General features: G+C 39.3%; 1 protein-coding gene across 1 annotated transcript in view; it reads right to left on the reverse strand.

Moving 5' to 3' along the window:
• Positions 1-4016: 4016 nt before the first annotated feature.
• Positions 4017-17406, reverse strand: part of cacnb4b (calcium channel, voltage-dependent, beta 4b subunit) — a 67276-nt gene continuing 53886 nt past the window's right edge. The window contains exons 9-14 of the mRNA XM_056459689.1: positions 13467-13525; positions 13275-13384; positions 11070-11221; positions 10893-10988; positions 8726-8914; positions 4017-5719 (exon numbers count right to left, since the gene is read on the reverse strand). Of these exons, the coding sequence (XP_056315664.1) occupies positions 5435-5719; positions 8726-8914; positions 10893-10988; positions 11070-11221; positions 13275-13384; positions 13467-13525 (891 nt within the window). The 3' untranslated portion in view covers positions 4017-5434. The remainder of the gene's footprint in view (positions 5720-8725; positions 8915-10892; positions 10989-11069; positions 11222-13274; positions 13385-13466; positions 13526-17406) is intronic.

Raw genomic sequence — 17406 nt, forward strand, 5'->3', positions numbered from 1 at the left:
TATTGCGTCTTTCTTTTCATTTACATTCTTTTAAAACCTGTTTGAATACATTTTAATCTGTTTTCAATCATTTTTATTCTTTGTTTTTATTCTCTTATCCTTGTCTCTTGTATTCTCGTTTATGTAAAGCACTTAGAATTACCATTGTGTATGAAATGTGTTATATATAAATAAACTTGCCTTACCTTACAACTGAATCAAGAACTGAATCAAAATCTGTGAATCGACATCTGAACCGGCAGGTTTTGTCATGGCATGACAAATGCAACAACATAACCTGTTTTTTCTATAGATACTTCTAATATAAAGTAAATTATAAAGGATACTTTTTGGTGAATTAATCTAGTAAAACTTGATTATTATGAATGACTATGAATATTCACCAATTTGCTTCCACTTTGTACTGTTGTTACTGCTATTATTAGCGCTGAGCATGCAGCTTTTTTATTTTTATGATGTAGTTCCATCCATGTGGCCATTTCTAATATGGGCACAATGAAGAGGGAACATTGAATGTTGCCTGGCAACCACAAAGAGCACTTTCCTTAAAAAGTAGGTGTTGATGTAATCAGTACAGCAAATGCACTTATTTCCAAGTGCTATGCATGAAACAGCAGATTGTTATTTTGATTTCCTCACATGACTAACTCTGTTGAAGCATATGTTGAGTTTTAGATCTTTAATTCATCTATTCATCCAGATATAAGCTCATCTATTACAGGGGACATCTATTACTTTGAGTCCTACATCTTAAACGCGTTTTTTAGTCCGACTGATAAACAACGAGATGGATGGACCGAGGTTATAATTTTAAAGTAATGCGATTATATTTTCAGTGTTTAACATATGATGTCTAGGTCCTAAGGAGTAGGTATTTTATCAAACAACAGCCTGTTTAAAACGCACGACACTACACTATAAAGTGCCTTTAATCAAGATTTAAGAGGAAGGGGAAGGGAAAAGGTTGAGGGAGGAGAAAAAGTTGCTGATATGAAGGTCTGGTGGATGGAGAGATTTAAGACGACACTGCTCCCTACTGTTTGAAACAGGAACAGTGAGAACTTTCTAAAGCGTGAGTGTGGTTTCAGAAGACACTGCGATCTACATTTCCTGTCGAAAGCTCGGACAAAACTGCTTTTCCCCCCTAACATCCCTACTGAAAAAAACAGCTTAAACCAGCTTAGGCTGGTTGGCTGGTTTTAGAGGGGTTTTGGCCACTTCCAGGCTGGTTTCCAGCCATTTCCAGCCTGGTCTTAGTTGGTCAGGCTGGTAGATGACCAGCTAAAACCAGCTATGTCCAGCTTAAACCAGGCTGGTCAAGCTGGTTTTAGTTGGTCATTTTCTATGATCTGCACAAAGGACTAATTGTTTTGAGAAATGCATTGAGAAATGCAACTGTTGTGCAAATGTAAATAGTGTTGTGAGAAATGCACCAAAGCCACTAGCTTTTGTTATTGTACTTTCTATTCAATGCTCTGATGTTTTACTCCTGTCATCTTTCTTGTATTAAAAAAAAGATTCATTCAAGAACGTTTTGCATGGTTCAAAGATGCTAGTGTTTCTAAAATTACTATATATATATATATTTTTTTTTTTTAATGTGTGTGTGTGTGTATTTTAGTATACATATGTCAACACACTTATAAGTTCTATTTGACTGTCTTTTTCTACATTAAAAGAGACGTTTATGTGGGAGACGCCAAAACGAGACATATCACCTTTGACCAAAAAGTTATGGACCTGGTTATGAAAGAGGGAGTCCAATCTTTATCCATAATTATGTGGCCTGTGTCATTCTCTAATCCTCAAATTACTGTTGCAGTATTTTATTGAGAGATGCCATTATCTTTCATTTAAATTAGGAGGTTATCTGTAAAAATGGCAACCTGCACGCAAGACTTCTTGTAGTTCGGGAAAAAAATGTTTGGTTAATATCAATTCAGGTAATTTTCTTTTTTCTCACAATATCTGCATGACCCCAGTGCTCAACATCAGTGCAACTGATTAGTGCGATTGCAAAGAAACAGCAATGTTCTTTTAATTCCTCTACATTTTTCAGGTTTTTTTGTTCATGGCTTAGTGAAGAAATGAATGTGAGGTCAAGGGTCAATTTTGTACAGTAATACTAATTGATTGTGAAAGCTCGGCTGGGTCAGTTGGCGTTTCTGTGTGGAGTTTGCATGGGTTTGCGTGAATTTCCTCCAGGTGCTCCGGTTTCCCCCACAGGTCCAGACATGCGGTACAGGTGAACTGGGTAAGCTAAATTGTCCATAGTGTATGTGTGTGAATGGGAGTGTATGGGTGTTTCCCAGTGATGGGTTGCAGCTGGAAGGGCATCTGCTGCGTAAAACATATGCTGGATCAGTTGGTGATTCATTCTGCTGTGGCAACCCCATATTAATAAAGGGAGTAAGCCAAAAAGAAAATGAATGAATGAACATTCAAATTGAATTTGCTTTCTATCAAACACCCATTAAGGGGTGGCACAGTGGGTAGCGCTGTCACCTCAGCAAGAAGGTTGCTAGTTCGAGCCTTTTGTCTGGGTCAGTTGGAATTTTTGTGTTGCATGTTCTTACCGTGTTTGGCATGGGTTTCCTTCGGGTGCTCCAGTTTCCCCCACAAATCCAAAGACATGCCCTGTAGGTCAATTGGGTAAGATAAATTGCCTGTAGTGTATGGGTGTTATTGCAGCTGGAAGGGCATCCGCTGCGTAAAACATATGCTAAAATAAGTTGGCAGTTCATTCCGCTGTGGCGACCCCTGATTAATAAAGGGACTAAGCCAAAAAGAAAATGAACGAATGAATGAAAACAGCCATTTATGGGTTTGACTCTGTAACTGTACATGTATTCATGATTTTATTAATAAAATGATTTGTGTACTGAAATTTATGTTTCAAAGCTTACAGTTTATATGCATTAACTTCTCAAAATTCACAGATGACTCCAAAAATCAGTGACGTGGGCGCAGTGGGTAGTGCTGTCACCTCACAGTAAGAAGGTCGCTGGTTTGAGCCCTGGCTGGGTCAGTTGGCATTTCTGTGTGGAGTTTGCATGTGCGATAACCGTCTTCAAGGTATACCGCGGTTTGGAAAAGTCAAGGTTTTAAAACCGCCAACATTTTCTGTAATACCATACCTAATGTATGTGTAAGATTTTTTTATATATATATATTATTTTAAGGACAGCAGTATCTCCAGCAGAAAAAATATCCAAAGATGCCATTTTAAATAGGAAAGAAATGTGTGTCAAATGAAGACCGCAGAAGTCAGTGATTCATTTAAATTATTTAGCCTGACATGTTTAGTGCTCCAAAATATTATTAATGTTTCAAAAAAATAAAATATATTGTTTTCAAAGGGGAAAATTGTTTTTGGTTTTTACCCAGACATCATAACATCAGAATCTTAAACCATGCCTACCGTCTTCGCGTAGGTTTCCTCCGGGTGAATTGGGTATGCTAAAATTGTCCGTAGTGTATGTGTGTGAATGAGAGTGTATGGGTGTTTCCCAGTGATGGGTTGCAGCTGAAAGGGCTTCCGCTGTGTAAAACATATGCTGGATAAGTTGGCGGTTCATTCCGCTGTGGCGACCCCAGATTAATAAAGGGACTAAGCCGAAAAGAAAATGAATGAATGAATGACTAATAATCTCAAATGAATGAAGACGTACAACAAAGTTTCAAAATGACCATTTATTTTTTCTTCTTTTCTTTTTTGTAAAAGAACTTAAATACTGCTAGATTTGCCTTTTACACAATTATATTCCATAAAACATTAGTTTTCTTTCAAATTTGTTATAAATTAAAATGATATGCATGCAGTTTTGCATTTCCATCTTTAATTTTCACAAAAAAAGGAAAAGAATGGACTTATTTTTATTCTTTTAATCTGGAGCTCAGATGAAGCTGCTGTGAAACGGGAAAGAGAGCGGGATGACGGGAAAAGGATGAACAACGTTCCGGTTTTACAGAGAAGTTCCATCTGATTGTCTCAGGCAGCAAATTCAGAGATGAGATTATTTTTCTTCTTTTCATTTAGTCAACTGGGCATCGACTGCCAGATTCCTCATGTTCATTCATCCTCATTATATAATTAACAGACAAGCATGCTCATAGACAAATGCATACAGAATGCGGTCCTCAGTTTGTTTTTTTCTTTCAAATGTATTCTCTTGAAAACTAGCATAAATCAATAAGGCGAGAATATGCAGGCGAGGAAATCCATGATGTGCCAAGGCCTTGGCTCTGAAAGCTTCCACATGTTTAGGATCTACTTGTCCTCAGACAGTCCTTTTCACACTGAAAACATACGAGCAGAACGACAACTTGGTGGGTTGAGTCTGTAGCATTTGATCCACAGAGGAGGGCACTGCATATCTCCTGAAATGGACCAGACGGCGTTGGCCCCAGTTGGCAGGGTGGAGCACAGGCAGCCAGTCACTTCCAAAGATTGAAATGAACCTGTCCATCCTAGAGTTACATTTAGGAAAATGCTCTTTTTTTTTTTTTAAATAATCACCAAAATGCCCCAACTTCAGCTTTTAATTGAAAATGAATCATGTGAATGCTTGCTAACTCTACTGAGGACTAGATCACGGCGACACTTCAGTTCAGCATTCCAATGTTCTGCATCTCTTTAAGCGGTCTTCCTAACTAGAAAAAGAACGAATGAGTGCTAGAATGCAGTGCATCATGCTAAAGAGGCTGAATCTAGGATTCCTGCTATTTACCACTTCAATAATGTGGAAATTCAATCGCATAAGATTGGAAAACTCCAAGATCAAGGTATTAAGATTCCATTTCTGTAACAAAAGACAGCTGGCAGTAGGTTTGTGTTACGTTAAGATTGAAATTTTCCAGTTTGGCAGCCATTTTTTCTGGGGGCAATGATTACAGCGCGTCATCTTCTGGTCTGTCCGCTCAAGTTATGCACTAATGACAGGGGGAAGCATGCGGTCAGGTAACATGCTGGCAAACAAAGACTAACTGAGCTCCTTATTCAGTATATACTTTCTGATTCTCTGCTGTTTCTAGCTTCACAGAACTTTCACTTTTTAGGGCCAAGCAATCATTCCATTCCATCTGAAAGTAAAACGGTTGCTTGGTAGAAGGAAAACCTGCCCTTTTACAACAGAATTGACAAAACCAAAAGTCAACAAGCATATTAACATGTGGAAACATAACAAGTGTCAAGTTTCTGCTCCATTGCATGTCGAATGGTCTCCTTTCCCCAGAGAGCCTTTTGTTAAGCTCATGGATATGCAGGTTTCGGTGAGATGGTACAGGTTCGGGAGGGGTTAAAAACAAAGTTTCTGCTTTGTAGCTCAGGAGACCCTAATGAAACGAAAACCAAATGGAAGATGTGTACAATTCTGGACAGAAGCCATCTTGGCTCGGTGGCTCAGGCTTAGAGGAGGACAAGGGCCGGAGCTTCTCAGAGCCGATGTCGTGAGTCCTGGCTGTAGCTGCCCGGGGAACTGCGGTTGCGGTGGGGCTTGTAGGTGTCCTGGTAGGGGTCCTGGTAGCCCTGCTGCTCCTCCATGTAGTGGTGGTCTCTACCGCTGCCACCGTGCTGCGAGCCAGAGGAGCCCCGGTTTCGTCCCTTGTGCGCTCGTTCATTGTGGTAGTTCTCGTCTGAGGTCATCAGGTTGCGCCGTTCATTGGGGGTGGAGTGGTCCCCGGTGTGGTTGGCGTGCCGTGTTTTTTGCCCCTGTTGATTCTGATGGACGAGTAGAAAATAAGAGTAAGCATAAAATTATTTTTGTTTACACACAGCAAGACTTGATTTAGACCAGTGGTCCTCAACCACCGGGATCAATTGGTTCCGGGCCGCACAAGAAATCATTCATTATTTCCGTTTCATTTCTTATCTGAGTCTGAACGATCTTTTATTTTGAATAAATGAGCATATTCTCTCTCTTCCATCTCGACCACTTGAGCGCCCAAATTTAACCCACAAGCAGCAAAATGAGTAAGAAACAGACGTCTTTGGAAAGTTTCTTTGCTAAGGTGAGAAGGCCCAGTGGACTGCGGACCCACAAACTGCCAAGGATATCCTCACTCATTTGTCAACAAATCAGATGAATCCACCATGTCTGTGAAAAGAAGATCAATTGATGGAGATCGCAAATGATGGTGGCCTTTTAGGGGCCGTTCACATAACGCGTCTTTCTAGAGTTCGTGAAAGTTTGTTATTTCCAATGGAAGTGTTCGACTTTCAGGCGCAAGTACCTACCCACCATCTTTCTTCCCCACCCCTCCCCCCAGTCTGTGGCAAAAATGTCAAACGTGGACTGGTCCACAGTGATAAAAAGGTTGGGGACCACTGATTTAGACCATTGGTACCCAATTCAAGTCTTCTTTGCGTAATACACCTGGGGACCAAAATTGGGAACAACTGATTTAGACAACTCAACTGTGCTTTCAGGTAAGGTTTTCTGCACTTTTCAGATGAAACATCCACAAGGGGGTCTTCACCTATATTGAAATGTACTCTAAGTCAAGCCAATAGGGTATACGCCGAAGCATGCTAATAGGACTTTAAATTTGCCAGTAACCTGGATTAAGCGCTTCCGGTGAACTGTTTGCAATTGCAAAATCGACGCGTTTAAGGTCTGTTTTCTTTAAAAATCAGCGATCTCCACTGGCTGAGTGACATCTGATATAAAGTGGGTCTCAGAGTGTACAAGAAGCACTAAATGAAATTTAATGCATTAAATAAAATTTTCCCCGCCATGTCTTTATAATTATATATTACATAAGAAAAGTCAGCCATATGGAGACAGATACGTTACATGAATGTATCCTTATAGTTTTCATTTCGAAACTGCAGTGAAGTGTTTGTATAAGTAGGTCCAATAAGTACAAGTATTCAGGCTACTGATAGATGAAGATGGAATACTGCCGACAACATGCATAACCGTAACAAAACATGAAATAGCTAACAAAACTAGAGTTTGAGCCTGTTGATTAGACGTTGATAAAGTTGATTATGCGTTGATAAAGCAAGCGATTGCTTCATATTTAAAATTTCTGTACAGAGAGGACATTTCAATCTTCTATTGGTCTCATGCAATCACATGATGCGATTTCACAGGTCAGAGTTCACCAAGCTTGAACTTTCGAACACAGGATCATGCGAAACTTGTCACACGAGCTTGTGTTTCTGGTCTGGAAAATTCGCTTGCGTATGAATGGAAGCCTATGGGGTGAAAAGTGCATTGTGACCGCAGCTTTAGTAGTCTTTTGGGCAAGCAAACTTCAGCTTTTAGTAGAAAAGACATTTATTAAATAAAAAGAATGACATTTTTTAAATAAAAAAGTTATGATGGAATTAACTATAAGAGACCTACCGTTATTGTTTTGTTTTTTTTCTCCAAATTTTAATCTTTTGACAACCAATGTTGGGGAAAGTTACTTTTGAAAGTAGTGCATTACAGTACTGAGTTAGTCCCCCCAAAAAAGTAACTAATTGTGTTACTTAGTTACTTTTATTTTGGAAAGTAATGCGTTATATTACTTTTGAGTTACTTATGCATTACTTTTTCTAATAAATCTTACTACATTACAAAACGTAGTCGCTTCTACAGTAACGTTAGATAGAGGGCTGCAACTCCTCAACAATAAAAACAATAACCATTTTTTGAGTTTAGTCAAATTAACTGTTTTACCTGGAGAGCGTGAACCGATGTCAATCATTTGTTTTTTAGCTGGAGATGATTCGCATCCAGTTTTGTTTTTTGTTTTTGATGCTGAGTTTCTCGCAGTTGTCAAGAGTTTTACTAACACATAATCTACAATTAACGACTGTCCACTTCTTTTCTTTGATGAGTTCAAAACAAGAATCCACCGACCTGCCATAGTTTCTGTTTCTGACAGTTTGAAGTGAAGACATTCAATGATTCGCCAATGAATCATTTGATTTAACCGGATCTTCTAAGTGAACCGTTTGAACCAGTTCATTAAATTGAACGGAGTTGTCGTGAAACGGTTTGCCTCTTGAGTAAGAACTAACATACTGGATATACCCCCTCTGATTCAAAATAAACCAATATCTTGAATTATTCAGTTACTAGAACAGTACACTGACTCAACTGCTGTGAAAAAGAGACCTGATGATGAGTGCGAGTCGACTGTCTGTTCCCTCGCAGCACGCTCCATCATTAAGCGAGTGATTCAACCTGACTAAGGTCATTTTTATTCCGCAATATATTGTGTAAAAGCCAATTAAGCAAGGTAAAAAGTAACTTGCGTTACATTTTATTTTTAAAATAGTAACTCAAATAATATTACTTATTTTTAAAAGTAATGTGTTATATTACACGTTACCTTAGGAAGGTATTGTTATTACGTAATGTGCATTATTTATAACGCATTAACACTGAATTGGTGCTTGCACTAACTGATGTTGTCAACAAACATATACAAATAGTGGCTCCTCAATGCATACGCATTACATACAACAAATTACACAATTTATGAGAATATGCAAAAGAATTGGATTAGGCTAAATCTCCCCTCCCATTAACATTGCTTGACGGGCAGAGTGGATAAATTTTTGGTAGCCCAAATGAAAAAAATAACAGCTCAGAGATGTCAGGCTAGCAGTTTTACAATCATGTGGATGATTGTACATTCATAAACACATATTTGATAGTGCTTAAAAAGTCTACGGACACATTACATGTTCAACATCCAAACGCTTGTAGTGCGTATGATTACACACCTGCAAGCCGGATATGGCAGATGTAGTGTACGGGGCGAGGGCAGCAGGGCCAAGGTTTCTGCCCAGCAACGGGTTGAGCGGAGTACTGCTGGAGGTGTGTGTGGCTTTCCAGTATGCCTCCAGATACTCCGCCAAATGCTCGCAGGCGTCTTCCAACTGATTCTCATCCAAGATAATATCAAACATCTCCTGTTAATGAGGAGCAAACACATGAACACAGACATGACATCTATTAGTGCATTGAAAAACACTGACTGTCTTCATCAAACTGCAGTCATTACTGTAACTTCCTTTTAGAAGTGTGTTTATGTTTGTATGTAGGCTTCTGCGATTGCTTGCTGAAGCTTTTATCATGGTATTGACCTTCTTCACAGACAAGTGGAATCTTTTTGGCTGGTATTCCATCTGGTATTATTCACTTTCATTGAAATTTAGACATTAATAACGGCTCCTCATGTTCCTTGATGTTGCAAACTGATATTTTCCTATTATTTTATTCTACTTTTTTGTGTATAGTTATTAACACACTTGTTTGTAGAGCAAGTAGTTTGACCGTTTGCTGCCATTTATTATTCCTAGCCATTTCTTCCATAGGCAACTAAATCTGAAGTTCTAAAACAATTGCGAGCGCACTTACACATTGAAGAATAAGGTCAATACGGAAAAATAAAGACAATATTAACCTTAATTAAACCTTAATATTTAGTGTATTGCTTTATTGTATATACATGTTCAGAGTAAACAAATATTTCAATCAAATTTAATTGAAGAAGGATGATTAAATACAACAGGTAACACTTTATTCATGAAGTTTCATTAGTAAAGGTTAATGGATTAAAATCAGCAGTGAGCAATAATTTTATTTTAGTTATATGTTATAAGTTGCTTTAATACAACAGATTTTTATTAGTTATTAACTCCATTTAATAAAATGATTAGGTCTTTTGATTTAAATGTGTTGTTAGGCATTATCTAAGAAATTAACATCTCTTAAAATGAATAAATGGTTTTGTAGTAGTCATCACATTGACTATATATATATATATATATATATATATATATATATATATATATATATATATATAGATTATTGAAATAAAATATAGCTTAATGGGGCTAATATTTTTTACCTTAAAATGGTTTAACAAAAATTTTTAACAGTTTTTTTTCTAGCTGAAATAAAACAAATAAGACTTTCTCCACAGAAAAAAAAATATTATCAGACATACAGTGAAAATTTCCTTGCTCTGTTAAACATCAATTAGGAAATATTTAACAAATATTTAATAATATTTAAAATATTTAATTCTGACTTCAACTATATATATATATAGTTACTATAGATATAGTTCAACTATATATATATATATATATATATATATATATATATATATATATATATATATATATATATATATATATATATATATATATATATATATATATATGTGTGCGTATTGTGCATTTTTATTGTATATTTATAAATTTAAATACTAGTGCTGTTATAGGCTTTTATTTCGGATGCGATTAACCGCAATTTATCTTTCGCTACACTAGCATTTACGCATTTGGTACTGTTTTGAGCAACCACTAATACAACAAACTGAATATTCTTAAAAGGACCTCTAAGGAGCCTTTAACATATCACGTCTAAAAGCATCTGGAAAGCTCAAGCACATCGTTTACTTCAACATTTTCAATGCACTTCATTCTACCTTTGACGTCTGTCGTTGCCAGCTAGGCAACCATTAACAGTCAGAGGATGACAAACTAATAAAAGATTGCTGCAGCTCTGATACTAGTTTTATTTATGAAAAAAGCACTGCAATGTTTGGGTGTTCTGTGTCTGCAATATGTATATTCCATACAAAGTATGAAGCTGATTGGCTCTTGTCACGTGCTTGCACCATTCTGAAAAGATGCTTTCAACTAGGTGCAACGGGAAAATGCAAGCGTGTTGCGCAAACATTGGAAATAATGAACGTGCACACAAAAAAGACGCGATATGTAAACGACCCTAAAAGTTGACCAATTATTAAGTTTAAAGAACTATTCACTATATTTTAAAATTCTCACAATATCTAAATTGTGTGTTTTCATTATCACAATATATTGAATTATTGTAAATTGGCATATGTCTAGATGTATGTTGTAAGAGTTGACACACCGGAGGACACTGCGCTAGTTTGTCTGCAGCTACGAGCTGTACGTTGAGGTGTTTACTCTGCGACTTTCCTCTGGACTTTATGAGCCTCTGGAGAACCTGTAGGATAGAAAAACGTCAGTCATCAAGCATAAACAATGATGTTCAAAACATTAAAACATTGACACAGGACTGTCGCACCTTCGGCGAGGACACTTTGACATGGACGATAATGGGTGCTAGTGAAGTCTTCATCAGCTGAGCAGGATGGTTGATGGTGTCTGCGTCCAACACTACCAGCTGGAGCGATCGAGCTAGTTCAAATATACGCTCAATCTCGCTCTGTACCTCAGCTGTACATGTATATCAAACAGAGAGTGAGAGACACTAGATTACAGTTAGCACACTAATAGAACAAAAACAATCAGGACTTGACATTTGTGTATTAGGTAATGGTAAAGGGATATTATAGATCAACTACAACCAATGTTAAACATGCAACTTTAAATGGAGCTCACTAAGCTAAATCATCTGCAGAAAATTAGCTTAGCTATGCTAAAAGATGATTTTGAAAATGTGTCCACTTTATTTTCAACACAGGATGCAACCTGAATGTGAGTCTTCCAGTTTTATTTTAACTGTACAGAAGCAGACCATTATACTGCAAACTGGTATTCATTTTAATTTACTTTCATAATCAAGCACTACTAGTAATGGAAATAGTTTAGCATGTTAATAAAAATGAAATTTTGCAAGTTTATAGAAAATACCTTATTTTGCAATGAAGAATATCTATAATTTGACGTAATGCATATTTTATAAGCAAAAAGAATGAAAGAGAAAAACAATTGTAGTTTACGTTTGTCTTAAAATGCTATTTCCAATCATAAAAAAGGCTACAAAAATATAAAAAAAACTCTGCTCCAATATGTTAAAAACTATACACACTCACTGGGCACTTCATTAAGTACACCTTACTAGTACCGGCTTAATCCGCCTTAATCCTTCGTGGCAGAGATTCAACAAAGTACTGGAAATATACTCAGAGATTTTGGTCCATTTTGACATGATAGCATCATGCAGTTGCTGCAGATTTTTCAGCTGCACATCCATGATGGGAATCTCCCATTCCACCACATCCCAATGGTGCTTTATTGGATTACGATCTGTTGACTGTGGAGGCCATTTGAGTACTGTGAACTCATTGTCATGTTCAAGAAACCAGTCAGGATGGATCTATGCTTTCATGTTGTTGATGCCAAATTCTGACCCTATCATCCGAATGTTGCAGCAGAAATCGAGACTCATCAGACCAGGCAATTGTCTATTGTCCAATTTTGGTGAACCTGTGTCAACTGTAGCCTCAATTTCCTGTTCCTAGCTGACAGGAGTGGCACCCGGTGTGGTCTTCTGCTGCTGTAACCCATCCGCTTCAAGGTTGGATGTGTTGTGTGTTCAAAGATGCTCTTCTGCATACCTCGGTTGTAATGAGTGATTATTTGAGTTACTGTTGCCTTTCTAGTTGCCTTTCTTTCCAGTAGATCAGCAGTTTTTGAAATACTCAGACCAGCCCATCTGGCACCAACAACCATGCCACGTTCAAAGTCACTTAAATCACCTTTCTTCCCCATTCTGATGCTCGGTTTGAACTGCAGCAGATCGTCTTGACCATGTCTACATGCCTAAAAGCATTGAGTTGCTGCCATGTGTTTGGCTGATTAGAAATTTGCATTAACGAGCAGTTAGACAGGTGTACCTAATAAAGTGGCGGGTGAATGTATATTGACATTAAATGATGGAAATATGTTTTTTTTTAAGTCTGATATTAACAATAATCATAATAAACAGCCTTTGACAATGAAAAGGCTACTGTCCAATACTGAATGCAACACATGGAGTCTAAATTCACCACAAAAAAAAATATTTTAACAGATTTTTTTTGACATAAATAAATTGTCCTCAACGAAACATAAACAAAAGTGTGGTGCTGTTTTTAAAGTGTTACTAGTATTATTTTTTTAAACTTGTGTGACTTTTGCTAGATATTCTGGAACACTCTAAGAAAGCTGGGTTATTTCAACCACGTTTTTGACAAAAAACAGACCCAAATCTAACACAAAGTTTGGGTTTGTCCATATTTTACCCAATTTGGTCTGAAATGACCCAGAATATTTTCCAATTGCAAGAATGTCAGAAAGAAATGTAATTAAAAAGAACTGTTTATAGGGTTGAAACTAATTACAGGAAATTACAAAAGTAATTCAATTCAATTACTTATACAAAAAGAATAGTTTCTGTGTTCCATTACATGTGTCAGATTCTGTTGTCAGGACTTGAATTGAATTTAACCAGGAATATTTTTTGAATAACCCATTATGAGGTGTTTTGGCTCTGTGTGTCTCTTACCAAGGCTGGATCTGGTGTTTGAGCGCTCAATAATGGCTCTCTTGCTGGGATTGTTAAGCACTGATCTCTTCGCCAGTGAGATGTCTGCTGTCACACGTGTAATTGTTATCCTAGCAACATAAAAACATCTGTAGTGAACATGGTCTACAACAAAGTCTTTTTAAAATCATTTAACCCACTTCTGTTACTCACCTGCCATCAAACCGGTGCTTTAAGAAGTCAAAAAGAGCTTTCTGCATCATATCAGTGACCTGTACAAAAGAAATGTTTCTAAGTGTGATTTATATAGATTAAAGTGTGGCCAACAGTGTGTGTATATCATTTAAATTGAATAATACATTCATAATTAGAAGACGAAAGGTTCAAGCATATCTGAGATACCGCCCATTGACTTGTGTCCTCTGTAGTGGACATTGTGTTTTCATGAATTTTTTGAGCTACTCTGTCAAGTCCTATTGTACTGTGTGGAGGACATCCTGGGCTTTCTAGTGATATGTCAATTGATTAGCTGGCATGCTAGGAACCACTTCTTACACTGCATCCAAAATGGCCAGCATACAAACAAGCACATTTTATGGGAAGGAGAGAGGCATGTAAATTATTGCTATTTAAATGTTTTTTTTTTTTTACTATTATTATTACATATATAATTGTTTATTAAAGTGTCAGCAACAAAAAAATTTAGCTTTCAAAGCTGTTAAATATTTTATTTATTTATTATTATTATTTTTTTTTTACAAAATCTCATCCTTTTTTAAATGTCTATTACTCAACTACACTGTTAAAAATTGTCCCGTTAAAAAAACAGTAAAAAAAACGTGCCGGCAGCACGGTTGCCAGCATGTTACTGTTAAATGAACAGCATCTTAGCAGCTGCAGTTGCCAGCAATGTATTGTTATTTTACAATATGTTGCTGTAAAAACACATGGACTACATTGATATACACAATACTCAAGTGAACTCATTTTGTTCACTGAGAGTGACTGCTTCAAATTGGCCAACTGCTGTATGAGTTTATAAAGTAATGCGCTACATATGCTTAGAAGCATACTTATAATTCTAACTTATTTTAGTTAATTAGAAAAGTTCAGCTTAACCCAAATGTCTTAAATTTCACAGCAGCACACATACATGTAAAGCTGGAATTAACACAGAGATTCTTACTGCATCAGCAACTACACAGCCATTGTCATGGATTGGTCAGGCTCTCACGACCCCCACTCACGAAGATCACCATCACCTGACTTCTAATGAGCACACAGCTGCATCACATTCACGAGCACCAGATAAAAGCACAGCACTCCAGTCGCTCATTGTCCGGGCTCGTCTCGACGAAAGCGGACAACTGAGCGACCACTCAGCGTAGTCATCCTCAGCTAAACAAACGATTTACTTACCTGTTCTCTTTGTATTCCTCCTAGTCTTCCTGGTCCTCCCGAATCGTCCTGTCTTCCAGTCCTTCCAAGTCTGTGTCATCCTCTGTCAGCTGTATCTGGTGTGTGCTGTCCATCCTCGTGTATTCCTGTTACCCAGCCACGGAGGAAAAGACCCCAACATCATTCCTGATCCTCCTGGCTATCCTTCATGTGATCCTTGTTGTCATTCAATAAACACCCTAACGTTTCCTTACCTCTGTCTCCTGTCCGCTTCATAACAGAAGCCCGGACCCATAACGACGACAACATGAGCACCCTCGATCACTTTCAAGAGCTGGTGGACCAGTTGAAGCGGATTCTACAGCCACCAGCTCCACTTTCCAACGCACCACCAGCACCGAGCACTTCCGCCTCCACAGTTTCTTCTTCGGCCCTTCCTTCCAGTCCCATGGCCCGACCAGCGCCCTACTCAGGCGGAGCGGGGGAGTGCAATGGTTTTCTGTTACAATGTTCCCTCATATTCGAAATGCAACCTTCTCTATATCCCACAGATAAGTCAAAGATCGCCTACATCGTATCACTACTCTCTGGACCTGCACTTAAATGGGCTGAGACGATCTGGAACCAAGCCGGGCCGGTCATGAATTCCATCACTACCTTCACGGAGTATTTCAAAGAGGTGTTTGGACGTTCTGATGGGGAAGTAGCCGCTGGAGAGCAGCTGTATCATCTAAAGCAAGGTACTCTATCTACACAGGAATATGCTCTCCGGTTTCGCACTCTAGCAGCTGCAAGTGGATGGAATGAGAGATCGTTGTTGACCACGTACCGGCTCGGCTTGGAACCCACTCTCCGAATCCAGCTGGCCACATTAGATGATACAATGGGTCTGGAGAGATTCATCCAACATTCTCTCCGATGTTCCGATCGTCTCCGTTCCTATCAACAGGACACCATCACCCCCTCGTCTGCACTCCTCCAATCGCCTGAGTCAACAGCCTCTCCAGAACCAGAACCCATGATAATAGAGTCTGGAAGACTGACATCAGCGGAACGACAGAGGAGGCTGACCCGGGGTCTGTGTCTATACTGCGGTGTCAGTGGACACACCCGTATGGAGTGTCCCCTTCGTCCCATTCGGACTTCAGTGAGTGTATTCAGTACGAATATTGAACAATGTAAACCACTTACTACCACCGTACAAATAACTACTGCCTCTATTTCTCTCCTTGTCACAGCCCTCATCGACTCCGGGTCAGCAGGGAACTTCATCTCCCAATCCCTCTGTCGTCAACTCCACCTCCGTACTGAGGCGTCCTCGCATATATACCAGATACAACCGATAACCCAGTGCACTCGATCTTCGACCCGTATCCATCGACAATGCGAAGACATCCTTCTTCAAGTGGGGCTGTTACATCAAGAGAGGATTCAATTTCTGGTTCTGGAGGGTGCAAATATGGACATCATTCTAGGGCGCCCGTGGCTGGTGAAGCACGATCCCATCATCTCTTGGGGCACAGGAGAGATAAAGAAATGGGGATCTGGATGTACACCTACCTGTTTTCCAAATCTCCCTCTTCAAGGTCGGAACCCCATTTCTTTGTTTGCAACATCGGTCGAGAGCCCTCCTGAGAAGCAGTCTATCCACATTCCTAAGGAGTACAGCTCCTTTCATGATGTCTTCTGCCCCAAGAGAGCTTCCCAGCTACCGCCGCATCGGCCATGGGACTGCGCGATCGACCTAGTTCCAGATGCCCAGTTGCCAAGAGGTAGGATCTACCCGCTCTCGCTTCCAGAGAATCAGGCAATGGAAGATTACATAAGGGAGGCTCTGAGTCAGGGGTACATACGTCACTCAAAATCACCAGCCGCCTCAAGCTTCTTCTTTGTGGCCAAGAAGGACGGAGGGCTGCGTCCATGCATCGACTACAGGGTCCTAAATAACGGTACAGTAAAATACCGATATCCCCTTCCTCTGGTACCAGCCGCTTTGGAACAGCTCCGAGAAGCTAAAGTCTTCACAAAATTGGACCTCCGCAGCGCGTATAATCTGATAAGAATACGTGAGGGGGACCAATGGAAGACAGCATTCGTGACCCCTACTGGCCACTATGAATATGAGGTCATGCCTTACGGTCTGGTCAACGCCCCCTCCGTATTCCAAAACTTCATTCATGAAGTCCTCCGGGAGTTTCTTCACCACTTTGTAATAGTGTACATAGATGACATCCTCATTTACTCCCGGAGTGAGGCCGAACATCGCCAACACGTTGCGGAGGTCCTACACACATTGAGAGAACATCACCTCTACCTCAAAGCGGAGAAATGCTCATTCCACCAGAAGTCGATTCATTTCTTGGGATACATCATTGATCAAACCGGTATACGTATGGATGGGAAGAAAATTGAGGCTGTTCTATCCTGGTCAGAACCCACTTCCATTAAGGAGCTCCAGAGGTTTCTTGGGTTTGCTAACTTTTATAGACGGTTTATCAAGGACTACAGCAGGATTACATCACCTCTCACTAATCTCCTCAAGGGTAAACCCAAAGGACTGGAGTGGACCAAAGAAGCAGCCGCAGCCTTCCGCCTTCTTAAGAAGGAGTTCACAAGGGCCCCACTCCTGACTCATCCTGACCCAAATCTTCCTTTCGTGGTGGAAGTGGACGCATCCACCACCGGCGTCGGGGCAGTATTATCTCAACATCATGATACACCGCCCCGACTGCATCCCTGTGCCTATTTCTCTCGG

Source organism: Danio aesculapii, chromosome 6 (assembly GCF_903798145.1).
Source record: "Danio aesculapii chromosome 6, fDanAes4.1, whole genome shotgun sequence".
Classification (NCBI taxonomy): Eukaryota; Metazoa; Chordata; class Actinopteri; order Cypriniformes; family Danionidae; genus Danio; species Danio aesculapii.